Source organism: Fusarium vanettenii (genome assembly GCF_000151355.1).
Source record: "Fusarium vanettenii 77-13-4 chromosome 10 genomic scaffold NECHAsca_14_chr10_3_0, whole genome shotgun sequence".
NCBI lineage: Eukaryota > Fungi > Ascomycota > Sordariomycetes > Hypocreales > Nectriaceae > Fusarium > Fusarium vanettenii.
In genome coordinates this window covers 504,349-530,187 of record NW_003315871.1, presented here as the reverse complement: position 1 = coordinate 530,187, position 25,839 = coordinate 504,349, and the positions used below count along the sequence as shown (strand labels likewise).

Sequence of the window (25,839 nt, the reverse complement as noted above, 5' to 3'; positions counted from 1 at the left end):
CTGCTACAGCCTTGCCCTGCCTATGCAAATCTTCAAGGTGGTCCGAGGTTGTTGGTCAGAACCCCCCCTCCTCTTTGTTCGAGGCTGAAAGGAATGACCCCTGCTCGAGTTTCTAGTCTCTTCCGCCAACAAAGGTTCCCCACCGCCTCCGAACCCCAGTCGCAAGCAGAAGAGACAAAACAACCCCTCGATCGAATCTTCTAGCCAACCCACAGCCGGATTGCCTTGTATCGCTTGTTGTGTTTGATGGAGCCAGGCTGATTGAGGCCTGCCAGGCACCTTGAAACTGTTTACGTAGATGCGCTCAGCCGCAGGAACGAGGGCCAATGGTTGACAATGCATCAAGGCAGCAAGGCTGAGCTGAGCTGTTGAGGATAAGCTTGGGCACACAAAGGAACATCACGATGCCCATCCATTGATCCTTCTGCATAGGGTAGCACCTTTACCCTTGTCCAGGTTTTGAATGATAAAGACCGTAGCTGTTCTTTTTCCACTTTTACCCTTTTTCGTCCGGGGTAGAAAACCTGTCGTCTATCCATGCCTCGTTTCTTTCATTGGTTGTATGCCGAGGCGGAAAGTGAGGCGGATCCTTGTGTGATTCACGACTTGGCTCTATTCCGTGCTTGGAATCACAACAAATTCAATCAATGTTCCAGAGCCTTCTCAGATAATCTCGTTTTCGCTAGGGATGCAACCGAGTTTGTCAATTGTTTGCCCGTGCTCTCTTTGACCGGGGTCTCCACGGATCCCGAGATGTACCTGGTCAATAATAGCCGCTTGAATGTAAAACACTTTGTAAGTCGCCAAACATCAACGGAACGTGAGATCCGTGATAGGATATTCCTGAGGGTTAAACACCTCGAGTAGTGAGTATGAGTCGTGAGTACGTTTCTACATGATCCCTATGTCCTTTTATACAGATATATACTACACTCTATCCCACCTTTTCACTTCTCCAACACACCCCCAACCTGTCTATACTTCCTATCCGCATACACAAGTCCAAACTCCTCCTCTCCCTCCACTCTCACCATCTCCACAACCTCTCCGACCACAATCACATGGTCCCTCACCCTCACGAGCCCACTCTCAGGTGCGTCCCGCAATACCCGGCACCGCAGAGCAAACATGACCCCTTCGCCCTTCAAGACTGGAGCCCCCTTTCCGGGTTCTCCGTCAGGGTAGCTGTATCCAAGGCTTTCTAGATCCTCTAATACATGGCCGCCCACGTTGCCTTTTGTAAAGTGGTTCGCCACCCTTGCGCCGCGTTCATCTCCAGCTAGGACGTGGACATTGAACCCACCGCTCGCACGTATAGCATCTAGCGTCCGGCTTGGCGTCGCAATGTTGAATGTTACGAGTGGCGTGGGCGAGAGCGTGAGAGATGTGAAAGACGACATGGTCATGGCGCGGGGCCCGTCGCCGGGCTGGTTCGAGGTGCAGACGACGACGCTATGAGGTAGGAGACGCATGATGGAGCGGAGCTGTTCGGGGAGGGGAGTTTCGGTGGTCGGATGGACGGTCGGAGGTTTCGAGGGGGAGGAGTGCCATGGTTTTGACGTAGTAGATGTGTGATTGCTTCTTATTGAGTTGCCCAAGTCCGTTATGTATCAGCTCAAGTCCTAGGTTCTAGATGGAGGGGTACTCACGATGTTGAGTCTGACTTGGCCTTCCTAAAGGCCATTGTAACTGAGGAAAACTCAGAGATAATGCCATAGGCCTTCCGCAGCCATGACATATCCCCCTTCCACTCCCGCAACCTTGTAAAGCTCGCAAAGAGCTCATCCCTCTAGTCCCTCCCCTCGCTGTGACGAAAGCCGTCGCGGCACCATTGCGCAGCGCCCGAGAGCCCTTCATTTCCCACCACAGCGCATTATCGACCAGAAATTCTTCTCTAGTCGACCCCTAACGAAAAAAGACCTCTGGTTTGAAAAGGTCGTCGATCGTGGGAATTGCCTATCTTGATCCGTAGTTGAAGCTCGTTCCCCGAAAATGACGGAGGGACCTTTAATTTTCTTATCGATAAGAATACCACCCCTGCATCCCACCCTCCAATCCATCCATCGGCCTCACGCCCCAAATTTTACCCGGTCCATCGACGACGGACGACTTCAAGCACCACCCACCAAGACAAAGTCGACGACAACCTCCCCTGCCGCTCAGGGCCTCCAATTCCTCTTCCTCGGCCTCGACATACCTCCCTCGTCGCAGCGCCTCCTTCACAATGGCCAAGCTTCCAGTCACGCCGGCGACTCTCTCGCCCATCCGCACAACCCTCTCATCAACATCAACCTCATCACCAACACGCTTCTCCCTCGGCCAAGTCCGACACGCCACCTTTATCCCCCGTCCTCGCCGACCATACACCTTTACTCAGCTCGTCACCCTCTCCGACGGCTCCGCCTACACCATGCGCACCACTTCTCCTCTCCCAATCTACCGAGCCACAAAGGATACCCGAAACACACTCCTGTGGCAGCCTTCTGAAAAGTCTCTTAAGAACGTCGAGTTGGATGAGGCCGGTAAGCTGGCTGCTTTCCGAGAGCGCTTCGGTCGCGCATATGACAGTGGTACTGGCGAGGGCGACGAGGCGGATGCAGATGCCGGTTATGCGGATCTTATTACAGGGTATGCGCCAGCGCAAGATGCTGCATCCATGAAGGACTCTGGGCCCAAGAAGCAGGCCAAGAAGAGAAAGTAAACGGCGGCTTGGTGTGGCCATTGGATTGTTGAGGCCATTGCCCACACCTTGATATCATGCCCAGTTCCAACATAAGGGGTATAAATGTGTCATGTCTAAACTACTACTGGCAAGACCCGAGCATTACGGAGCATGAGGTGGATGGGGAGGTTCAATATGTACAACAGTGTTAGGCCTCGAGGCTTGTATGATATAAAAACACGGTCTCCAGTTCTCGGAAGTGGTCAATAGTCAAACAGTCCCCACGGATTTGAGTTCCTCTCCATCTCCATCACACGAGATCCTCCGTTTCGCTATAAAATGTAATAATGGTAGAGGGAGCTAGACCAATCGGCTCGGAGAACCTAGTCCGAGTCCTCGTCTATCCTGGCTCGGGCGCGATCAACTGCGGTATCGCCCGACTTTTGCTGTTGCTGCTGCGGCTGCTGGTATACAGGGGGTCTGTAGAATGCCGAGTCGTCGTCTTCAGCGTCCAGTTGCATAAGGAACGTCTCCCACTTCTCAATGAGCTGTGTCGTGTTAGCAATCGACTTCAGGAGTGGACATCACCAGTAACTCACCTCCTTCTGCGCCTCAACCGCACTCTCCAGGAATGTCTCAACTCCGCTCTTGAAATCCTCCACCTTCTCTCGTTCGAATCGGTCAAGCTCGCTCCTCATCAATCGGCCCATATCCTCAAAAAGGAGTCGAGCTTGGTGAACCTTTCGCTCCGATTCTCCAACTTCAGCTCCCATCTGGTTGAGTCGGTCTTGCTGACTCTTTCCTTGTCTGAGGAGTTTGTCCTGCGTGGACTTCTTCTTTTGCAGCTCTGATTCGGCCGCGTGCCATGAGTAGAATGCCTTCTGTCGCTGTCCAAACGCCTGCTTAACAGATCCAATGAGGCGAATGTACTCCTCGATAATGATACCAAAAGTTAGAACGTCCTGCTGGGCCTGTCGATCATACACGTCGCGGATTGTAAGCTGGAGTTCGGAGAGAGCATCAAGAGGACCTGACAAGGATGGCGACAACTCCACTGTGGAAAGTGCATGGAGAGAAGCCGAAAAGTCACCAGCAGCTTCAGCCATCATCTTGCGCTGACCGACCATCGTCTCCATGGCCTTGAGGAGACCCTTGAGTTGACTCTCGAGTGCATCAAGATAGACCTTGCGATCATGGAACCATTCATCCTGCTCCACAAACTTGTTTCCACCACCAACATTGATACCCAGAGATCCAAACATACCCTTGCTCTCGGTGGGGATAGGCTCTCTTCGCTCCTTGTGCTTCACATCAACATTAAACGCTTCACTCTCGAGGAAGAGCTTCAAATCAGGATCGTGTTGTAGCGTAGCGTGTATAGCGATCTTGTTGAGCATCTTCTCGAGGGCAGCTCGACGGCTCTCGACAAAGTTACTGTCGAATCGACCGACGGCCTGCTTCTCGGGAGGGGGCGGCACGACGATACCAGGGTTGTTGCCGTGAAGAGTGTTGTAAAGCCAGAGGAAATCACGGTATCTGCGCTTGACTTCAAACTCGGGTTGCTTGTATCCCTTGGAAGTGGTCTGTTCCACATGTCAGTACATGGCAAGCTTGGAACTCGGGAATGCCTTACCTTGGTGCGAACAGAGTAAACAATGTGGGAACTCGTCAGGTCGCCGACCTTGTGAGGATCTCCCACAGTAATTTGGAACGAGGGCTTCGCGGCCTGCTCAACACTAACACTTGGCTGAGTGCTGGTCCTCACCGCGCTGGGCTGAGCAGCCTCGACAGGCGGGGGCGCCCTAGGTCCCTTTGGTCCATCAAACTCCTCTTCCTCGATGTGATGAGGATCCGCAGGTCGTCGCTGCTGCTGCTGAGGCTGGGGCATGGTGGTACGAATCACCACCTGCTCCTTTTGCGGAGGCACCGGAGGTGCGTCTTGGGCAGGGGCATTGTCGTCGGATGCGGCACCGAGAGGACCGAGGGGATCATCGACAGCTTCAAGACGGGTGGGCTGGGCGACGAGGCGACGCGGGCCGCGCGAAGGACGAGGGGCCGACGAGGAAGCGGAGGGAGCTGCCGACGACTGGGAGGCCGAGCCTTCGGGCTGCGACGCCTGTTGGGAGGCCTGAGACGAGTCGGCCCAGGGTGACTCTTCGACGTCCATTGCTGATAAGTGTGGTCACGAGATCTATAAGTGAAGCTACTCGTGCGATTCGGCGACCGTCGTTGGTCGAGTTGGTTGAGAGATGGAGGTGATGCGATGTTGTATTGTAGCGCAGAGGAACATGGAAGCTTGGGGAGCATGCGCGAGCGGACGTCAGCGGAGCCGGCCCCACTCACCCCCGTTGAGGTACGTACACATCTTCACCAGGTCCTGGCAGACTCCCGTCTGTTGAACTTCAAGGCAGCAGGATAATGCGGAAAGATATCATAGTGGTACACGTATTAGCTATTGAGTTTTAGAAATTGCCCCTAGTGTACATGATCGGTATCCCTCAATAAGATGTAACTGGTTCACTAAAGGGGATCTTGGAGCTGCATCTCCCCCAGCTACCAACCACCCATCTCCCCTTTCCCAGCTGCTGGCAATCATCCCTTTCAGCTCACATCTCGCTTGCGTTTCTTTCCATTCTCCGTGGAGGGAGCAACGGTCAATGTCTCTCGTCCCAATCCTATCCCAAATTGGGCAGCAAACTTCTGCCTTTGATGTTGCTTCGCCGCAGCTGGGTTATTTCCCTCTGGCTCCTAGCGCTCGGGATCGTAACAGCCCCCGACAATTACTAGATTCATTCGCGTGAATTTGACCTTCATCACCGGCGTCTTCTTGGTAGGGAATGCGCTGATCTGGTCAGGAGTGATCATGACCTCCTTGCTCTTCTTCTTATGCGTTCCGCCAGTCGTCCCGCTCCCTCCAGCTTGTCCAGAGGTTCCTGATGCGATACGGGAAGTGTCGTCAGCTGCATTGCTAGCGTTGGCCCCATCGGTTCCTGTTGCTGCAGCGTCATGTCCAGTCTGCTGCGCGGTCGCCTTCTGAGGATCCGCCGGCAACTCAACATCCCACAGTCTTACGGTGCCATCTTGGCCGCCCGAAGCAAGCACATTAGACTCGACACTGAAGCTGAGAGACCAGATTCCCCCCTTTCCATGGCCACGAGATCGCTTGATGCGTGTCCCCTTGGCGATGTCCCAGAAGAAAATGTTGCCAGCACAGTCAGCGCTCGCCAGAATCTTGCCGTTTGGTGCGCATTCAAGAGCAGTGATGTAGTCGTTGTGGCCGGTTAGGACACGGACACAGGCTCCAGTCACCACAGACCACATTCTAATTGACTTGTCTGTTTCATCAGATGCCGAGAAGACGTAAAGGCCGTTGGGGTGCCAGGCAAGCGCCGATATGGATGTGTCATGCCCAACCAGTAGTCGCTGTGGTGAGGCGTGATCTTGCATCCAGACTCTTACAGCCCTGTCGTAGCCACCGCTGACAAAGTAGTGTCCTTGGGGGCTCCAAAGTGTTCTGAATGCGGGACCATCGTGGGACTTGTAGAGGCACAGGCAGCTCCATGACTCCAGAGACCAGAGACGGATCTGACCATCGGCAGACGCTGAGAGCAACAGCTTGGGCCTGGTGTCAATAGCCGGGTTCGACTTTCCTTCGTCGCCAAAGAGCTTCTGAGGAGGACCGGAGGCGGCATCCGAGAAGGAAACGTCGTAAACGGGGCCAGAATGCCCAATCAACTTTCGGCTGTTGAACTTGGCGTCCTTCTCGTGGGCATTCATTGTCGGAAGAGCCTTGCCATCCAGAGACCAAACTCGGATGTACGAGTCAGTCGTTCCAGCAGCCACCATTTGCCCGTCATTAGAAAAGTCCATACACGCAACACTGTCAATAGTCAGTATCGGCCATCACGGAATAATCACGGACCAAGAACTTACCTGCCAAGCGTGTTGTGAAAGGTGAACATACACGCGCTCACAGGCAATCCCACGCCTCCCGTTTGTCCGTCGATCTTAAAACGGTCGCGGTTCTCTCGCACCTTCTGCATCTCCAACATGATGTCTCGGGGACGAGATGGAGGTAGAGGTAGATCGGCTCTGTTGGGTGCATCAGCGCTCTCTTCGCGCTTGATCCTTTGGTCGAATTCCTCCAACAAGGTAGGTCTGCCTGGAACTGGTGGGTTTCGTCGCTCCTCATCCTCAAGTTCAGCACGCACATCATCACGAAGATCTGGGTCCATAGGCAGCGGTCCAAGCTTCAGAGGTGCAGTCGGGTCCAGCACATCTTTGTTGGACAAGCCAATGTTGACACCAGGAATACCCTCATTAGTGTCGACGTCCTCCATCTCCATATTCCTTGATCTCCGGTAAACTGCTTCGAAACTGAATGGTGTGATCGGTCCTCGGGCCGTGGAGTCAACCTGGCAGTAGGATGCAAGTAGTTGTCTAATCACAGAACCACCTTGATCGGACTCGCGCTCCAGGAAGTTGAAGAGATCCCCGCTGGCATGCTGGTTTAGGGGGATTCGGTACTTGTTCTCCCGATAGAGCTTGGTCATGGGGTTCTCATTGACATGCTGGGGTAGTGTAACGGTTGCAAATGTCTTGAGGTCATCTGCGTGAACAGGTTGAAAATGAGGTCCAACTTCTCGGAGGAAAGTCTTGGCATCCTCAGTGTAGGAATTGCTGACGAGCTCCAGGAAAGAGTAGACAAAGACTGGCCAGAGAAGTTTTGACAATTCAAACTGGAGCTGTCAGTGACTAAGAAGTGAAAGGTGGATAACGATGTTACCTTGTAAATGTCCAGGTTGTTCTCAACCCATTCCCGCAGAAGGTTGAATGCTCTCTGATACTTCTTTGGGCCGAGGTTGGCCAGCTGGTAGATGGGCTTACCATCCGGACCCAGATGCTTGGATTCCTGACGAAACACCTCCTCGGTCCTGTTGAAGCCCCTCTTGAGCAAGTAGTCTGTAACCTATACATCATCATCTGTCAGCCTGGGACCCAGCTTGTGGTACATGAGCAAGACAGCGGGCCGTGTGCTCAATGAAAGAATGACATGAGCCGAGGAGGAGAACCGAATTGTCCTCCCAAGTTTGAATGCCTGTGCCGAATATCCCTTTCGACTCTTGCAGCGATGCTCTCATGATCAATCCAGAATCGCGTCAAAGTACCGTTGCGGCTCGCGGCCCAATGAGAATCCCAGTGACAGGACAATCAGGCGGGTCATCAGCAATCAAGAGTGAATGCAAACATCGCAATCACGACAGTAAGGCGACTCACTCCTGTCCCTCCCGTGGTGGTCAAGGATGTGCGGCGGTGAAGTATATCGAGGTGGCGATAGCCCAAACATGATGCAGGACAACCCAAACTCAAATCCAAGGCACATAAACAAACATGAACTTACTATTTGGTTGAGGTTTTGATTGGACATGGCTCCTCCAGTGGTGCCAGTTTGCCCTGTTGTGCCGGTTGTTGTGTGAGCCGGTGCGGGAGTCGTCGGCGCAGGCCCTTGATATGCGCCGGGCGCAGGCGCACCAGGGGTTTGAGCAGGCGCAGACATGCTGTTTGTCGCGCGAGAGAATGAAGAGTAATTGAGGATATGAGGATAAGAACTGTACGCCCGCGGGATGAGCTCTCTAGAACTGGTGAATTCTCTAGAGATGGCTCATCTCATAAGATGAGGTGCGGGTTGGAGTTGTGACCCTGGCCCCACGGCGTCCAACAGGATGCGATGAAGCGGAACCAGGCGCAAGTCGTCGATTTTGATGTAGAGAAGTCGGAGAATGAAGATTCGAAGCTCCTTTTAGTAAAGGGTTGAAGAAGAGATGATAGAAGATGCGCGCAGGCAGCGTTGATGGAGAGCCGAGTTTGAGGTGATGCTTCGAGGTTGAAGGTGAACACGGAAGGCAGGCTGAAGCGCGACGGAGAAGCGCGAAGCGCATTGACCCGAGGATTAAGCGAGAGGTGAACTCACCCCGGTAAGCTTAACACCCACAGCTCAACCCCCCCTAACGATTTCTACCAGATAGGAACTTTGTATATGATATCATTCTAATCTTGAACAGGAAATTTCTCACATTTGGAAATTTCACCTATTTCTACACTGCTGTTAATTACCTATTCCAGCCATCTTGAACAGTCTGTAGTCATCGTGAGGAAGCGCACAGACCACGGTACGTACCGCCGAGCCTGCGAGAGAGCTCGCACACGCGAGACCTCCACCTTAAGCTCAAGCTCAAGTCGACCATCAGAGACTGACAGGACGAAATACATCAGCACCTGGGCATGACTAGATTTGAACTCTTCTTGGCTTCTCATTAAACATCCATTGAGTCTTTTACGGTCATTGTCACTTTCGCTGGATAAACGCCCACCTGCGTCACGGGGACTGGATCAACAGAACCAACTCTCACATTCATACCCCAGCACCACCTTGCACCACAGTCTAGGCCGTCATCAAACGTCAAAGAAAATCGCTTTACAATATGGCTTCACCGGCAGATGTTGTTATGGGTGATTCCGGCGAGGCTAGCACACAAAAGCCATTCACCGTCGAAGAAAGCATCAAACAACTCAACGCTATCGACCAAAGCGCCGTGCAACTCATGAGCCACATAGCTACTGCTCTCAATGCCCTCACAACACCCTCCTCAGTTGACGGCGCCCCGAACACAGACCCTTCAGGAGAAGCGGTCAAACCATCATTGAACCCCCCAGCACAGAAGGAGGCCTTCCGTTCTGCCACCGACTCTTTTCTCACGACGCTGCACGCCATCGATGTCAAGATGAAGCGTCAGATCTTTGCCCTAGAGGAGGCGGGTATCGTCAACCTGGCCAATCCTCAGCGTCAGGAGCCCAACGGACCGCCTAAGGCATCGCTCAAGCCTAATGGAACCGGAGCTGTGGGTAACCTGGACGTGGGCTGGCTGAACAGTCGGGGCACGAGGGTGGAGAGGGATATGGAGTCGGAGCTTTGGGCCAAGGCAAAGGAAGTCTTGCAAAAGGAAGCGGCAAAAGACAATTAAATGGTGAAAATAGGCTCAGATGGACTTGCTCCATGCCTGATGTTTCTTGTTTGGCGTTGGGGTGGGATTTGCAGTATTCACGTCTGAGTGAGGGTCAGGACATCGGGCATCACTTGATACAGGCTCAAGGCAAACAATAAATATCCTATTCATTCTTGACACGAGTCTCTCTGTCTATTTTGCTTGCTTTCGCGCCCGATATGCCATGCCTTGAGGTCCTGATTATATGTATCTATGAAAGTTTGTGTCGAGTCGACCCTACCCTAGACGTTTGGTGCTTCGGGCTCTGTCTGATGTTGAGTTCTCGCCGCTAGGTGAGCTTGAGCGGGCTGGCGAGGCCAAGAAGGCGAGTTGCTTCGAACACTGCGTAGGGAGCGGGATCTGCCCCTAGACATGTCCTCTTCTTGCTCGTGACGAGCTGAACGGCGTTTTCTGTGTGACATGAACACCTTGAACGCGAAGACCAAGCAAACGTAAACAACACATAGCAAGAAGGCCAAGAAAAATATCCCCACAACCGTGGCGGCAGAGGTTGCGGCCTCTTCTCCACGGCGAATGACAGTCATTGTGATAGGTTAGGAAACTTCTGGTTAATAGGGATCGATGAGTGCAGAGTGTTTGCGTAAAGCAAAGCGCAACTCATAATTGAACCAATTAAGTACCTAGACATGCTTTGTGTCAAGTCATTGATTCATTGTCAACCTCGTTGAGGACGTGATTGTGTAGCATTTTGGTCAGTCAGTCATATCCCAAGCTGCCAAGCTGCAGGGCGAGGAGAATGACGGCCATGATGCAGCGATCATCGGGAGAAGCAATCAATATTCGTGAAACCCTGTTGGGACAAGGAGCCGGGAAATGAGGACAAGAAATAGGACAGTGAAAAGCCAAGGCTAAGCACCGGAGCCAAGGTGTATAGCCTCCTGCCACGCAAGCCGACGGGTCGACGGGAAGTGGGAGGGGGTAATTACAAGAGGACGATCTTTTCACGAAAGAACGAAAGGCTTTGAAATCAAGAAATTTAAACAAAAAGCTTCACGGCCGGAACTACGCATATAGATAGATTCTTCCGGCGCGGCTCTCTCGGATGCACGTTGGCGATGGCATCAACACATTTCTTGGCGGGGTAAAAGCTTCCGGGCTTGCCCCGGACCCAGCTTGTTTCTGGTGGCATAAACCATGCCCAAGAGGGTCCAATCATCCATGCACCGGACCGCCAAGGACCAATCACGGAGCGTCGCAGTGTAATATGGCGGACAGCTTGCCCTCGGGTTCTTGGGTCTACCGAAGCCTCCGGAATGACGCCCTCGCGGGCCAGTGGCTTGCTTGCTTCAGTTGCGCGGCTTGAACCTTTTTTCCCGCTGTGTAACCTTTTCTTGTCGCGGTTTGTTTTTCTTTTCTTCAATTCTCCCTAGAGGAGCTTCATTGCTATCTACAGACAGTCGTTGAATTGCTCTGTCTTGAACGAACCCCCCAGCTGCTCGCTTATCGTACATCCGTCTCTGTTGTCGATATCGCCCACCTCGTGCCGTCATAGCCGCTTCTTTTTGCAGTGACGATCCCCCACCGCCGGTTGCTGCGACGGAAACGGCGGAAACGGCGTCGCCAACGTTCGAATTTCTTGGGAGAGCCATCGCGAAGTTGAGAACGCGACACAGAAACTGGACGCCATCATGGCTGTTAGCTATAGGGCGAAAGCTATGACAGCTCCCTCGTTGGGGCTGGTCATTGCTTTCTTTGGAGCTGTTACCCAAGCTCATGAGCACGATACAAGCAAAATCCCTGAAGGCCAGACAGTGTCTGTAGAACCTTTGGTACGCTTCTTGCAGTTCACTTGGTTGCGATTGAGTCTAACAGATAGCAGGATACTGTGTTATGGATTCACATCTTCGTCCAGATGTTGGCTTATGGTGTAATCTTTCCGATTGGCATGGTTCTAGGTGTAGGTGACCGCACGCCAACACATGACAATAAGCTGACTTCTTCTAGATGACCAAAAACCGATGGCATGTCCCGACCCAAGCCGTTGGCACCGTCCTCGCCATTATTGGCTTCTTCCTCGGCCACGCGCACAAGGGCCGCCAATTCATCCCCAACCACGTCCACGGAAAGTTCGCACACATCCTTCAGCTGCTCCTCGTCGCGCAGGTTTCCATTGGAGTGTATCTCAAGCTTCATTGGGAGAAGGGTATCAACGGAAAGATTCGAAAGATTGTCCGCCCGTGCCATGGCATCATTGGCAAGGCAATGCCTATTCTGGCGTGGACGCAGATGATCTTTGGCGGCATCACAGCTCTGGGCTTCTGCCAGGGCTCACACACCGGCCAATGCGCAGCTCACTTCATCATGGGAGGTGCCTTTATCGCCTACGGAATTGTCCTTACCATCCTGCTTCTCGTCGGTCAGCTATGGATTCGAAGCCGCGGACGCTCGCAGGAATTTTACGACAGTGCCGTGATAGCTGCATGGGGCTTCGTCAATACATTTACCGAGCACCGCTGGGGTGGACCTTGGGTCAAGAATGACTGGCAGCATACGACTATGGGCGTCATCTGGTGGTGCGCCGGTCTGGCTGGTGTTTGGCTGAGCAAGGATCGTGATGGACGTCCCAAGCGCAACTTCATCCCAGGATTCGTGATCCTCATTACTGGCTGGGCCATGTCTGCCCACCCGCAGGACCTGATGGTCAGTGCTGCGACGCATACCATGTTTGGATATACCCTCATGGGTGTCGGCTTCACTCGAATCATCGAGATTGCTTTTGTTCTCAAGGATGCGCACTCTATCTCGGAAGATGGTCGATCTGCCAACAGCTTCCAGTTCATTCCCGTATTTGTAAGTCGCCAATATCCAAGGCTAAGCGCAACTACTAACATATCCAGCTCATGTATGCTGCCGGCTTCCTTTTCATGGGAGCCACCGAGGAGCAGATGAACCTTGTCGCCGGCTCTAGCATGGATCACGTCTCGTACATCCTCATCACATTTTCGCTTGCCTCACTGATGTTCCTGTTCTCCAACATGCTCATCCACCTTTGGGACCGGCTTGCGCACCCTCCGCTGAACACTAAGGATTTCGATACCAATCACACACATACGAACGGCCGAGCTGTCGAGGATGGACAGATCCGAGATGCTGAGGAGTTTGAACTGGATGGACTCATGAGCGATGACGAAGATGATCCCAGTCGACGAATGCTTGGACCCAACAGCGAAGACAGCGGAAGCACCATGGGAAGGAATCACCAAACCCGTGTTCAATAAGAATGAAAGACCTAGGAAGCTTTAGCTAAGAAGAGGTTTGAAGGACTCAGGATACGTCAAGGCAAGGGCTCTTATACATTGACTGACTGAGATGGGTGTAAATGATGATGCGACAACGCGACCTTTTGGAAATCTGATGATAAAATGATACGGGAAAGGAGTCTGTATAAAATAGATGCTATCTAGAGCTACATATTAGGCGTAATATTGAATGGGCTTTGAATATTGAACACTCATGACTTGTCTGCTGTGATCCTCATCCTCGACAGTGGCCCCACTGATATGGGCGTCTGGAACATCGAGATGCCCGCTTGGCGGGGCTTGGCGCGTCCTTCACCGAAAACCCACCGAGATTCTTGACCGAAAAACGAACTTTATCGCAGATCTCCATCGCCACATCCTTCCTAATTCCTTCGACATTGACCCCCGTCAAGACCACCAAAATGCCGTCCGTCAAGAACCCCAACGGCCCCTCCAAGAACCGCCTCGCTGCGCGCGCCTCCAAGGCCAAGAAGGAGCGGCGCAAGCGTTCCCTCGCCCCCAAGGACAAGATCGCAAAGGCGGATGCGACACGAGGCGCGAGGGCTGGACTTCTCCCCACGAGCGGACCTAGGGCCAAGGTCAGCGGCAAGAGGGCGCGCAAGTTGGAGAAGAAGATGGGGTATGCTTTGAAGAGGAAGCAAGAGGCCGAGGGAGAGGCTGAGATGAAGGGTAAGTTTGTGTTGGGAATGTTTGCATGGTGTGGATGACTGACCTTGGTTTTGTAGATGCGCCTGTGGAAAATGAGGGAGGAGACAAGGTCGAGGAGGTTGTCATGGGAGATATTCAGTGAACGAATGCCATGCCACGACGAGCGAACAAGTTACGACAGAGATGTTTATTCCGCGACTGCGTCTCTATCCTCCATCTTTGATACCACTCCCTTCTCAGATGATTTCCTCTAAACGAAACCGACATGACGAACAACGTATAAACAGGCGACGCCGAGCCACGAAAAAGACCTGGACGGACATGGACTAGGACATGAAGAAAAAAGATGGTGGGAGAGACACCAACGACTCAGTGTCAGGTGCACAATGCCATCTTTGGGGGAAAACCAGTGATAGAATCCCCAGCCAAAGCAATGAAACCCGATGAACCTTTCTCAATCATGTGTCTGAATCCCCTTCTACCTTCCACACGTTGTTCTTGTATCTTGTCTAATCGGAGGAGTTGCGCTGCTTGAAGACAGCCTTAACGCTCTTGAAAGCGTTCTTGATGCCGCGCTTGGCGGGCTTGACGGGTGCGATGGGCACAACGGGCACAACAGGCTCGGCGAGCTCAGCAGGCTCGACGTGCTCAGCAGGCTCGACGAGATCGGAGCCTGTGCCAATGTTAGCATTGCGTACACTCGACCTTGGTGAGACTGAACACTTACGATAGCTGACGCTACGGAAGAGATCGGCCTCGTCATCAAAGGAAGCTTCCTGGCTGTCAGTTGTCTCGTGCTGTTCCGACAGCCAGTGATACTTACCGATGGAAGAGGGCTCCGAGGGGTGACGCCAAGCACCAAAGAAGTCATCTGTTACAATTGTCAGCTCAATGTCCTCCAACTTGATGATTGGTGGTACTTACAAGTGCCAGTAGTGCCATTGACCCATCCCTGAACGAACTCGACACAAGCAAGAGTGTCAGGGTCACTGACGGAGGAGTACCCGATTGTATCAAGACTGTCCGAGTAGAAAGTATGCTGCTCCTGTTCAATGCCCTGCTCGTGGCTCTCCGTAGGGCCCTGCTCAAGAGCCTCCTCAACAATCTGTTCAAGGACCTGCTTGGAACCCTGCTTCTTGTCCTTCAGACGTCGCCAAAGACGCCCAACGGCGTCGACGGACATCTTCGCGAAAGTGGGAGTTCCGAGAAGACCGGGCATGATGAATCGAAGTTCGTAGGATCGTAGGGTCTGATAGTTGAAGGGAGTGTTGTTCCGAGAAGGTGAAGGAGAGTGCTCGAGAAGATTTGTGGGATCTCGAGTGTAGGAAAGGGTGAAGAGGAGAGAAGAAGGGATCACGAAGACTTCAAGTTGGAAAAAGTATTTATGTGATCCCATCTTCATTGATGCCATTCATCCCTTCTTGGTGTATTACACACTCCATCGTTTGGGGATACCGTTTACTTTCGAAGAGAGGGGGATGATACAGAACAATTGCTATGTCAAACGAAAGGGAATGTCTTAATGGTTCTCTTTCCATGTTGGGAATGGAGTCAATGCCTCGAGGGCATCTCTCGAGGGAAACGGTGTTTGCGGCCATTCTCCCTTTTCGGTCTTGACACTCCAGATCGAATGGCAGTTCAAATATCCCCAAATGATGCAGCCTTTTCGAATTAGAGGAAACGGATCTGAAGCCGAATTGCATTTGACAAACGGTTCTCTAAGTTGTGAGGGCATCTACGTGCAGTGTTGAACTGCTCTTATCGGTATCTGGATGAAGTTGACACTGGCGAGACGGTATAGACGAAAGGGGTAAGTATACGTTCGCGTTTGTACGGCCGTTTAAACTTGCTCATGGCATCCACGTGGAGAAATCCGGCATATCATCCCAGCTCAATCCTGATGCGAACCCGGGGGCCGTGCAGGAACGGTAGGTCATGTGGCCTGAGTGACAACAGGGTCGTTCACGGGCCGGTGGGCAGACAGGGGGAAAACGGTCTATTCGATTCATGGCCCCAAGTGATTCCCAGTGTTTTTAATATTGACTGCAAATCAATCCATGCAAGGAGATCCCGGCTCAGCACTGCTATGGCATTGAAGTCTCAGTTGCGAATGCGCTTCATTGAACATTAGGCCACCACGGTTTACACAAATACATAGTTACAATTTCTAAACATCAACCTGGTTCCTAGACAGCTATCATGAAAAGCAAATGTGTTCCTCCTCTGATCGTTCCTTGTTCACATCTCAACTCGTACAGTCTCCATAAACTCAAACATTCTACCATGTTCAATCCATTACCGTCCAGATCTCTCTCGGCATCTTCTCTCTCTCAAGTGGGTCGGAAAGAAGAACGCACAAATTGATACAGATACTCAACCTTGTTGTTCCCTCCCTCATCAGCATTTGCTTGCTCGTGAACACCTCCATTTTTCGCCTCCTGTGTGCTACCAGTGCTGAGGACTCTCGCGAGTTGCTCCTCCAGTCGCTTGACCCGATCTTCAAGTTCCTGGTTGCGGCGCTCAAGATCGTCTTGACGTCTTTTGACTTGGGATGATGTGTTGGAGCTTCTGCGGAGCTTGATCGTGGCCCGGGAGGGTGGCATTCGAAGCGAGGTAGGAGTCTTTGTTGGAGTCACCAACGTCATGGCTGCGCTTGATCCTCGACCAGCGGAAGGGCTCAATGGAGTGTCAGGAACTGGGGTATCGAGGTTCATCGGAGTCATAAAGGCGGCCTCTGGTGCTCTCTTGGGTGTTGCGAATGGAGTCGTAGGGGTTTCGGGTGACATCGGCACGTCTGGGTCGGCTGTAGTATGCGAGACCGAGTTGGCGTGCTTCCTGGTGTCGTTGGATGGAGTCATGGTCTGGCCGTATTTTCTGCAGCCTCTTTTGACACACTTCCAAAATGCCATGCCCTTGACTTCCATACCCTCAAACTCGGAGCTCACCCATGGCACTTCTTCATGGGACTCGTCCGAAGAGGCCATGTCGTCTGCAGCTGTGGCGTGTGCGAATGGAGTCGTAGGGGTTTCGGGTGACATCGGCACGTCTGGGTCGGCTGTAGTATGCGAGACCGAGTTGGCGTGCTTCCTGGTGTCGTTGGATGGAGTCATGGTCTGGCCGTATTTTCTGCAGCCTCTTTTGACACACTTCCAAAATGCCATGCCCTTGACTTCCATACCCTCAAACTCGGAGCTCACCCATGGCACTTCTTCATGGGACTCGTCCGAAGAGGCCATGTCGTCTGCAGCTGTGGCGTGTGCGAAGGGAGTCATAGGGATTTCGGGTGACATTGGCACGTCTGGATCGGCCGTAGTATGCGAGACCGAGTTGGCGTGCTTCCTGGCCTTGCCGGATGGAGCCATGGTGCTGCCGTATCTTCTACAGCCTCTCTTAACGCACTTCCATAGTGTCATGCCCTTGAATTCCATCCCCTTGACTTCCATGCCCTCAAACTCGGAGCTCACCCACACTTCTCCTAGAAACGCTTCGGCGCTAGTATGCGAGAACGAGGTGGTGTGTAATCTGGCGTTACTTCTGTGGTTGTAAACATTGCCAAACATTCTGCAGCCTCTCTGAGCGCATCTCCAAAATGCCTTGTTCTTGGTGACCTCGATGCCCTCCAAATCGGAGCTCACCCATACTTCTTGAGAAGACTCATCTGTAGAGTCCATGTCCTCTTCGGTCGTGGCATGTGCGAAGGAGTGAGCATGTTGCTTCAGCTTCCAGAAAGAGTTGAAAAACGTCCCGTACTTTGGGCAATTCTTGTTCGCGCATTCCCCACTTGCTCCTCCTGCATCAAAGACTATCCCAGGGAGAGTTGGGCTTTCATGCTCGTCGAGGAAACAGGTTCCAGAGACCACTGTCCAAGCCTGGCGGTGCTCCGCCCCAGTTATGTGGCTAAAGAAGCCTTGGAAGCCTGAGAACGTGCCTTCGTACGAGAGGCAGCCAGGGGCGTTGCATCTGAGGTTTCGTATGGCTTCTTGCTCGGCAGCCAGGGCTGGGCCAGGTTGCATACTGTCGACAAGGGCCTGGTTGAGCTTAGCGGCTGACATGTGGTAGGAAACATTGGCGTGTCGATTGTATTCGGATATGCATCGGAAGTTGAAGCCATATCGCTGACAGCAGGGCTCGCGGCAAGCAAAGATGTCGGAGGTGACGAGCTGAGAAGGAGAGTTGTCGTCCTGTTGGTCTTGGCTCGGCACGACAACATCCGTGTTTCCTAGGGCATCGATGATTTCTTCAGATTCAGCATCGTCCTGATGAGCTGGCGACAGACGAAAGTGCTCAAGGTAAATCCTGTAGGTCTCGAAAGGCGTCCCAGCCATTTCACACTCCTCATCGTCGCAATACCACTCGATTGCATGCCCACTGTCACGACCGTGTCTTTCGAGGGGAGGAGCGGACGCAAAGACGGCCTTGCACTGACCGCAGGCATACTGGCCTTCGTGCCATCTCTTCTGATGCTTCTAGCATTCTTCGGCGGAGTGGAACACGAAGCCGTCGCAGCCGATGTAGGGGCAGGAGAGGGTGTTGATCTCTGCAAGGTTCGGGCATTCAGCTACAAAGTAGCCTTCAGGCGGATCCGTGACCTCCTCTGTTGAAGACATAGTCGAGAGGCGAGCAGGTGGTGGGTAGGTGAGTGAGAGTCTCGGTGGTGAACTCTGAGCTGCCTGTCTGGAGCCTGGAGTTTGGTGAGCCGGGGAAAGCAGTAGGAACAAAGAAAGGTGCATACCTATGAGCGACGACAGCAGTGTGAGTGATGATTAGGCTCTACTCCTCGGGCAGCGGTGCGTGAGGTTGTGGTCCGTGATCAGGAGCGAGGTCGGAGTGAGATGTTCGTGGTGCTTGATCAAGTTCACTTCCCCTCAGCAGTCACATCCAAATTGTGCGAAATCAGGGCTCGAGTGCAAACGGAGGGCAAAGAGCAGAACCAAACAAATTCAAAAAATGCAGGCACAATAGTTCACCTAGACATGAGCTATTGCTGAGTTTCGTCGTTGTGTGAAGCAGAGGAGAGTAGTGACTTGATATGCACCTCGCGTTGCCGGGTAACTTGGGTACTGTCACTAACAACATCGGGTTATCAAACGCCGTAGTAAAGGGACCACCTGTGAATAAAACGAGGAATAATTCTAAATCAATCATGAGAAAAGAAGACAATCAAGGGTATCGATAGTGTAAATGACTCTGCATGTCATGAGAAGGGCATGTCTTCTGTCTAAGTCTGACCCCCTGCGATCATAGTACCAAGTCTGGGAACCTCTTTCAGCAACAAGCACACTATCCGGTATGGTGTAGTGGCTAACATTTCGCGCTCTCATAACCTGAGGGAATAGCACCGCGGAGCCCAGGGTTCGATTCCCTGTACCGGAGATTCTTTTTGCCTATCCTGCATCCTGCGAGAGACCTCACGAGTCTGTTTGCTATGCACTCGTGATCCTTCCCTCTTTTTGTTTACCGGGAAAGAGATCTTGTTTGTGTTGAATGGCTGGTTGCCTTGTCCTTGCTTTGTGTCTGCCTCGACCCCCTTTGAACACACTGCTTGCTCTCAATTCACAATTGAGTCTCACCAGTATCATGATAAAACACACTTTATTACCTAGATACAAAGGAAAGAAACAAAACAAGGTAAAGATAGAACGGGACTCCAATGCCCCTAGAAATCATTTCACCCCATGCTGGGTGTCCATATGTCGCTTCGCATGATCGACTCTGGCAAAATCCTCTGAACAATACTTGCAAGGAAACCTTCTCATATCAACCCCTATCTTGGCAGCCTCCTCACGATGCTTCGCCCTGTGGTGTCTTGTCCTGTCTCGGTTATCTGAGACCATTTTGGGACAGAACATGCACTGAACGTTCTTGTTGTTCTTTCGATCTCTCTTCCTGTGTGGGTTGTTAGCAAGGCTTTAGGAGACACCGAGGCGTCCTACTTTTTATCACAGGCGCGGTTGCCGGGGTTTGCCTTGGTCCGTCGTCTTTGTTGACGCTTCTTCTTGGGTGGAGAAGCGTCGGTAGGTGTTGGTTTTGTTGTCGGACCAAGGGTCGGCGGGAGCAATTGCTCTCGCGGGCTGCAGTTTGTTGATAGTGGCGAAGTGGTGTACGCTGAGGAGAAGCCGGGCGACTGGTCGGTGACGCTCGAAGAGTTTAGCGTAGCACTTGGCGAATATTCGGTTGGTGTGGGCATCGTGTCTGGATGCCAGGTCTGGTGGTGTGGTGTACAGTCAATGTCTGTGATCGGGAGTTGAGTGGTACAGTTGAACAGCTGCGGGTCTAGATCAGGATAAAGGGCGTTCAACTTGTCGGTTTCATCTGGAATATAGTTTCCCAGCTGTGTGTCGGCGGATTCTGCGTCATTCACGTCGCTGTTTGTGTCTAGTAGTCTCTCCACCATGACTTCAAACTCAAGTCCGTTGAGTGCGTCGTTGAGGAGCGACTCGTAGTAGTCTGCCTCGGGATCGTCCATCCTGAGTTTGCGTTGAGGACGAGAAGCCTCGTCGAGCTTTGTAGTGTTTGTTTAGTTGTGAGTTGTGAGTTGGAAGCTTTGTTGTTTCGACTAGTTGGTCCCTCCAAGATTTGGGACCTTTTTCCGACTTATCTAGGTCGGACATTCTGACTGTATGCTAAAGTCAGATATCTTGCAGCCTTCACAAGATAGGATTGATGATTGTATGGTTACCAGAAATGGAGGGACCGGCGGCGAACAATCCATGGTTGCTCATCTTTGCTCACGGCTGGCTGATCTTGTAGCTCAGGGCATCTGCACTCCGTGGACCTAGGCCAATTCATCGATTTCCTGCAAGGCACCCGTCGCTGATGATTTTGTGCAACAACCGAGTAGGAAACAAAGAAACTGTACCAAGTCACCGGCCTGCAAACACCCTGAAGTAGTTCGACACTCGACGGCCTGTTTGCAAACCTGTATTAGACAAACACTGGCCATCTTCGTTCAGAGACTTACGGTGGCTCTGGAAGAGCAAACTCTCAAAGTAACGCCCCAAACTCGTACCGCCGGCGGTAGAGAAAGGGGTTTCGGTGGTGTATGCTATATGGTTATTGTTATAAGTTGCTAACACCACCGGAGACAGCTCCAGCCTTCGAACTCCTCGCACTCTCATTCGTGGGGGCACCCACCTCTCACCCTATCATCATCATGCACGAATGAGATCGCGGGGATGATGTCGAAGGCTGGAGCTGCCTCCGGTGGTGTTAGGGGTGAGAGGTGGTGGGGAGGGTCTGATCCCGCTCGCAGACGGGTGGGCGAGCGGGATCAGGCCCTGGATTAATTAAGTAAAGACTGAGAAGAATAGAGTAGAGAAGGAATTGTAGAGTAATACAAGAATGAAAGACAAAGGAAAAAAGGAATGTGGGTGTTGGAAGGTTGTGATTATTGTTTGATGAAGAAGAAGAAGAAAAGTCGTGAATACTTCGTGCGACAGGCCAAGGCATTTATCCATTCTCAAAGAGGCCGGCAACGAAAGACTTGGGGGCCACTGCCAAGAGGAGATCTGCAACATTCTTCAACTCAGGTCGTGATTGGCACATCCAGAAGCGCTTTGCATATGGTCTCATGAGTTGGCTCAACGCCACTGGTGGTCGGCCTCCCAGAGCCTGATCAGTCGGTTTCTGCTGCAATTCCGTCCAAGATGGTAAAAGATGAACGCCTTTCTCTTCGAAATATTTCTCTGGGCTTCAGAACTTGGATCTTTCATCATCTACATGAGTTGAATCACTTATAGTTGCAAAATGTCGTCCGCCAACAAAGAATACCAGCACTTCATCCCCCAATTCCTCCTCAGGAACTACTCACATCCATTTGTTTGTCCACAAGCCAAAGGTTCTTCCAAGAAATGCAAGAAACACAAGCACGAGAAGGGCAAGTACCCAGGCGATCCCGTCGTCAGCAACCTTTGCCTCACGGCCGAGCCCTACACACTGAAGGAGACGCCAGTGGCCCGCGTGTTTGGGCAGCTGGACATGTACGAATACATGACAACTTCGCCAGACAAGAAGCATCGCCGCATTGAGGAGATGCTTGGAAAGATGGAGTTTGAGGCTAGCAAGATCTTTCGCAGGATCACTACGGCCTATGGAAAGGGGCAGCCAGATGTATGGCTGTCGCGGACCGAGCGAAATCTCCTGCGCAAGTTCTTCTTCTTGCTCAAGTATCGCGGCTCAGACTTTCACCGACGCTTCTATCACAGTGATCTAGAGAACTACGATAGACCCGACAAGAAGCTACTTCAGGACTACATGGAAATGCGTGGATTCAAGACACCACTCGATGTCTGGTTCCATAACCTCGAGACCATCATGGAGCTTGATCTGGGCACGGACTCGACATGGGAGACGACTATCTGGAGCCGAATGTTTTATGCCGATGCGGGTTGGCTCATCTCGCATATCGACTCCTTCTATATGGCCATATGCACTCCGGCCAACCCGGATGAGGAGTTTATCCTCTCTGACAACTGTTACAACATTTTTGAGGGCCCCAACATGTTCATGGAGGATGTGGATACCGGGGAACGGGCGTGCTCAGGACATGCCAGCTTCCACGAGTTTGCGCCTCTCTCTCCGCGTCTGATCATTGTCCTTCGCTCCATCTGCCTGCCAGTGCCGGAGGAGGACAAGAATCCGGTTGTGCGGGAATGGCGCAAGCTTATGCGAAAGGAGATCTATGACATCTTGTGTGGTCCTGGGACAGAATCCATGCTGCAAGATCTGCCCGTTACAAAGGCTAGGAATAGCAACATCGACGTTATCAACGGGGAGTGTGTGCCCAAGCCCGGTTGGAGTGGACAATATTGCAAGGACGATAGATTCTTCTTCAAGTTCTTCCCGCTCGAGACACGGCATGTTCAGATGATCAATGGTGTTCTACTGGACAACTGCTACTCCTGCTCTAGAATTGCTTTCGGATCGCAAGACGCATTTTTAAAGACACTGGGCTGGTGGCTGGCTGACGATTGCACCGCCGGCAAGATTTTTCAGGGAGAGATCGATCAGGATCGCCTCAAGTACCTCAGCAACCTAGAGGCTTTCATGAAGACGATGGGATGGGACAAGAGGCTTGTGTACATGCAGCTGCCGGCTACACCGGTACGTGGTATGAAGAGTCTCCAGGATCGGAATATCGAGTCTAGACGAGCCTTGTACGGTATGATACTCGGCCCAGAAGCTTACCAGGCTCCGTTTCCAAAAGTCATGAAGCCATACGAAAAATTAGGTGAGGCGCCCTTCACAGTCTACTGGCCGGGCGACACTAAAACTGGAACTGTAGGTGGGACCTGGAGGACTGTGTTCTACGACACAACCCAGTCCGAGCTCATGCTCAAGTTGCGCATCAAGATTGACGTTTGGAGCCAGGGAGTTGATGAGACCATCCGACATCGGAATCGTCTGCTGCTTACGGAAGAGTACATGAACCTGCCGTGTCACAGGTTCTGGATGTATTTGAAGTATTGCCGGTTCCTTTTCCTGACCGGTGGAGGTCCCGTAGACAGGGACATAGAGGAAGTTTTCCAGGACGGCTTGGAGGATAGATTCACGGAATGTGAGTTCTTTGCTTGGTGGCCTAGAGGCGGTGACTGACTAAGTATCGATAGTGTATGGTTCTTTGCCAACGGCAAAAGTGAATCGATTCATGTATAACGCCTACCACGATGAGGTTCTTTACCAGGGGGGGGTTAGAGGGTGTATATAACGGCTGTATCTAGAATCTTTACACGAGCGTGTACGCACAATGCGTAAGAAGAGGTGATGGGTCTGGGGGATAAGTCAGTTACTGAAAGAGGATTGATGTTTTGAAGAGAATGGAGGGTCAAGTGTCACTACAATTTTGCGCAGCTTAGTCGAGGTTTATATCAAGTCCATTAAATATCTATCTAGACTATGTTTCTTTAGTTTGAACTATGTCTTTTGCTGTTGTGGCTAATGCTCTCTTTTGGAGAATGGCGGGCTAGAGCCCTGCTCGAGTCCTTGCCCATATGATATCGACAACCGACCTTGTTTCGGCAACCCGTTCTTCTATCACTCAAAGTCATGTCGCTGTTCCTCGATCTCCTCGAGATATTTCTTTCCCATCTTGTACTGTCCCCTCTTATATCGATCATCTTGCGGTTGTGGAGCATTGTCAACAAGAGCATGTTCCGCAAACTTCGGGGGGCAACCACCCAAGACCATTCCATACTTGATCAAGTGACTTGGCTAAGGTGCTGAAGTGTTCAGGCGCTGCGCCGACTTCGCCTTCGGTGATCCAAGTGTGCTTGTTGGTTCGCAGTCTCGATCTTGGGGACTCGAAAACGAGACCAACTTGTTGCGCTGGCTGCTTGCTTGCTCGTCGGAGAAGTTGTTGTGTACATAGGGGGACATGGCCTTCTTTCGCGGCGTGGTTCTGTCCATGAGCAGTGACTTGTGGGGACTCTGTGCGTTGAGTTCCTCCGCCATCTGGTTGATCTGCGACAAGTCACTCTCTGTCTCTGTCTCATGCAGCCCCCTGACTGAGCTGTAACTCCTGGACTAGACTACTCAGTGTTGTCTGGTGTCCTCCGTCTAACCGTCGCGAGGCGCACATCGGCCTCGACTCTCATCTTCACGCCTATTCTCCATTCGGCAGTGGAGGGTGGATGACGCTGTCGGATGCCCAAAGGAGAGCCGCATAGATTGCTCGCCATCTCCCCGCGTGAACATGTATCCGCAAGCATGGTTGACCCGAACTCGGAAGTTAGTCGTTGGAGTCGGAATGACGACCATGAGGACCCCGAGTTCACTTGGATCGTCTTACAGAGGGTGATTCCCCAGAGGGGGAATGCCGTAAATGTGATGGCGCCCAGATAATGGGTGTTGGTAATGGGTGTTGGCCGATTCGTCATCGATGTTCTCTTCGCTGATGGGGAAGAAGGTGTTCGCAAATCAAGAAGAGAGCGTGCGAATGGAGAAATTGGGAGCATTCGAGTCACTCAATCCCAGTGGCGCCAGGTCACCGTCACGCCGCCGGTGGCCTCGGCCCAGGGCATATTCACCACCGCCTGGTGAATATACACGACTTCATCATAGTCCGAAACGTGGGGCTCCTCAGATGTCTGGGGTAGGTCGTCTTGGCTGCGATTGATTCTAGGAGATGCGCCATTTTGACGTCCAATGTGCATGTTGCATGTTGAAGGTTCAACGAGATGTTTGGTGCTTTGACTCTGGCATTGTAGATAACAACCAACGCCGCCGGGCCGTCAAGGTTCTTCTTTGGTGAGCCTCCGTCTGTGGTTTTGGCCTTGCCGGGCCTTGTGGTTTACTCCCAGCTATGAGCAGGTCTCGGTATCTTCCCAAGTCGATGTTTCCTCACCCGCCTCGCTGGCCTCACTGAACATCGGGACACGACCCGAGCGCCTTCTGAGAGGGGTTGCGAGAAAAGAGTCCTGAAAAGGCTCTTTATAGCTAGCAGGCAAGAGTCTGACAATGCTTGGGTCATCCCAGTCCCCATGGTAGGTTGCCCCTGTGTCCGTCTTGGAGCCGCGTCGGATGAGGGCGAAAAGGATCTAGTAAAAGGTACAAATAGTGCAAGTTGGTGAATCGCGCCATCACCTTCCCACGCTGAGCCTTGAGAAACTTTGGCTTCACCAAGCGGTGTGTCACATCATTGATGTATTGGCGGCTCCCTCTCTGGGAACGCCCAACCGCCTCGCGCACCTTGCTCGTTTCTGGGCACGACTCAAGCGCTTTCCAGGAGTTTCCGAACAAGATACCCAGTGGAAACTGTCCAATGTGACGAGAATGGGCAAATGAAGACAAGTTTAGTGCCCTCGGATAATATGTTGCGCATCTGGCTCGCCTTGGGGTTTTACGCTGTTATTTCCTCTGTATCGGCCACATCAAGAAGACCCTGCGCTTCAAGCAGTTTGACAGGCGAGAATGTTTCTTTTGCGGCATTAACGCTATAAAGAAAGTAGACTTCATCTGACTGAAGCCACCTCTTCTCGTCTGTGAGCGTGTCAAAGAGGCTATCTGCCCTGACCCTAGCCCTAGCAAGAGCTTTACATGTGTGCGAGGAGGAGAAGCCCTCGATCATAGGTTCGGATCCCCATAGACCAGGAAGGCCTCATCTTTTCGGTTTTTGTGGTGTTCCGAAAAATGGTAGCCATCTGGTGCCGCCCTTGGGCTCGCCGTCCTTGGGTTCATCGACAGAACCTCTGACATACTGTACATACTC

At 52.2% G+C, this 25,839-nt stretch overlaps 11 protein-coding genes across 11 annotated transcripts; 5 read left to right on the top strand and 6 right to left on the bottom strand.

Annotated features, from left to right (window-relative positions):
- Positions 1-947: 947 nt before the first annotated feature.
- On the bottom strand, positions 948-1,857 carry NECHADRAFT_50576 (uncharacterized protein; the record flags this gene model as incomplete). Its single annotated transcript, XM_003047571.1, has 2 exons — positions 948-1,578; positions 1,646-1,857. 2 exons carry the CDS (start codon positions 1,855-1,857, stop codon positions 948-950), a joined length of 843 nt encoding a protein of 280 aa, XP_003047617.1.
- A 409-nt stretch (positions 1,858-2,266) lies between these two features.
- NECHADRAFT_9344 (uncharacterized protein) lies at positions 2,267-2,599 on the top strand (the record flags this gene model as incomplete). Its single annotated transcript, XM_003047743.1, has 1 exon — positions 2,267-2,599. A coding segment is annotated over one exon (333 nt), but the record flags the coding sequence as incomplete, so codon positions are not given.
- Positions 2,600-2,620: 21 nt separating this feature from the next.
- Positions 2,621-4,900, bottom strand: NECHADRAFT_105534 (uncharacterized protein). The gene is made up of 3 exons (XM_003047570.1): positions 4,296-4,900; positions 3,262-4,245; positions 2,621-3,210 (listed from the first exon to the last, which is right to left on the bottom strand). The coding sequence occupies exons 1-3, from the start codon at positions 4,827-4,829 to the stop codon at positions 3,046-3,048; spliced, it is 1,683 nt and encodes a 560-aa protein (XP_003047616.1). The 5' UTR covers positions 4,830-4,900; the 3' UTR covers positions 2,621-3,045.
- A 363-nt stretch (positions 4,901-5,263) lies between these two features.
- On the bottom strand, positions 5,264-8,219 carry TAFV2101 (transcription initiation factor TFIID, subunit TAF5; the record flags this gene model as incomplete). Its single annotated transcript, XM_003047569.1, has 5 exons — positions 5,264-5,410; positions 5,447-6,542; positions 6,596-7,401; positions 7,449-7,631; positions 8,064-8,219. The coding sequence occupies 5 exons, from the start codon at positions 8,217-8,219 to the stop codon at positions 5,264-5,266; spliced, it is 2,388 nt and encodes a 795-aa protein (XP_003047615.1).
- A 922-nt stretch (positions 8,220-9,141) lies between these two features.
- NECHADRAFT_72488 (uncharacterized protein) lies at positions 9,142-9,798 on the top strand. The gene has a single exon (XM_003047742.1). The coding sequence runs from the start codon at positions 9,145-9,147 to the stop codon at positions 9,682-9,684; it is 540 nt and encodes a 179-aa protein (XP_003047788.1). The 5' UTR covers positions 9,142-9,144; the 3' UTR covers positions 9,685-9,798.
- A 1,285-nt stretch (positions 9,799-11,083) lies between these two features.
- Positions 11,084-13,172, top strand: NECHADRAFT_72484 (uncharacterized protein). The gene is made up of 4 exons (XM_003047741.1): positions 11,084-11,495; positions 11,546-11,623; positions 11,671-12,516; positions 12,564-13,172. Exons 1-4 carry the CDS (start codon positions 11,355-11,357, stop codon positions 12,942-12,944), a joined length of 1,446 nt encoding a protein of 481 aa, XP_003047787.1. The 5' UTR covers positions 11,084-11,354; the 3' UTR covers positions 12,945-13,172.
- A 215-nt stretch (positions 13,173-13,387) lies between these two features.
- Positions 13,388-13,776, top strand: NECHADRAFT_85948 (uncharacterized protein; the record flags this gene model as incomplete). Its single annotated transcript, XM_003047740.1, has 2 exons — positions 13,388-13,655; positions 13,712-13,776. 2 exons carry the CDS (start codon positions 13,388-13,390, stop codon positions 13,774-13,776), a joined length of 333 nt encoding a protein of 110 aa, XP_003047786.1.
- A 367-nt stretch (positions 13,777-14,143) lies between these two features.
- Positions 14,144-14,853, bottom strand: NECHADRAFT_85947 (uncharacterized protein; the record flags this gene model as incomplete). The annotated part of the gene is made up of 3 exons (XM_003047568.1): positions 14,144-14,307; positions 14,362-14,505; positions 14,559-14,853. The coding sequence occupies 3 exons, from the start codon at positions 14,851-14,853 to the stop codon at positions 14,144-14,146; spliced, it is 603 nt and encodes a 200-aa protein (XP_003047614.1).
- A 1,258-nt stretch (positions 14,854-16,111) lies between these two features.
- On the bottom strand, positions 16,112-19,839 carry NECHADRAFT_21043 (uncharacterized protein; the record flags this gene model as incomplete). The annotated part of the gene is made up of 5 exons (XM_003047567.1): positions 16,112-16,574; positions 16,923-18,086; positions 18,864-19,010; positions 19,383-19,520; positions 19,568-19,839. Coding segments are annotated over 5 exons (2,184 nt in total), but the record flags the coding sequence as incomplete, so codon positions are not given.
- Positions 19,840-21,380: 1,541 nt separating this feature from the next.
- NECHADRAFT_50617 (uncharacterized protein) lies at positions 21,381-23,228 on the top strand (the record flags this gene model as incomplete). Its single annotated transcript, XM_003047739.1, has 2 exons — positions 21,381-22,863; positions 22,918-23,228. 2 exons carry the CDS (start codon positions 21,381-21,383, stop codon positions 23,226-23,228), a joined length of 1,794 nt encoding a protein of 597 aa, XP_003047785.1.
- Positions 23,229-23,843: 615 nt separating this feature from the next.
- Positions 23,844-24,784, bottom strand: NECHADRAFT_85943 (uncharacterized protein; the record flags this gene model as incomplete). The annotated part of the gene is made up of 3 exons (XM_003047566.1): positions 23,844-24,155; positions 24,194-24,517; positions 24,620-24,784. 3 exons carry the CDS (start codon positions 24,782-24,784, stop codon positions 23,844-23,846), a joined length of 801 nt encoding a protein of 266 aa, XP_003047612.1.
- Between the last annotated feature and the right edge of the window lie 1,055 nt (positions 24,785-25,839).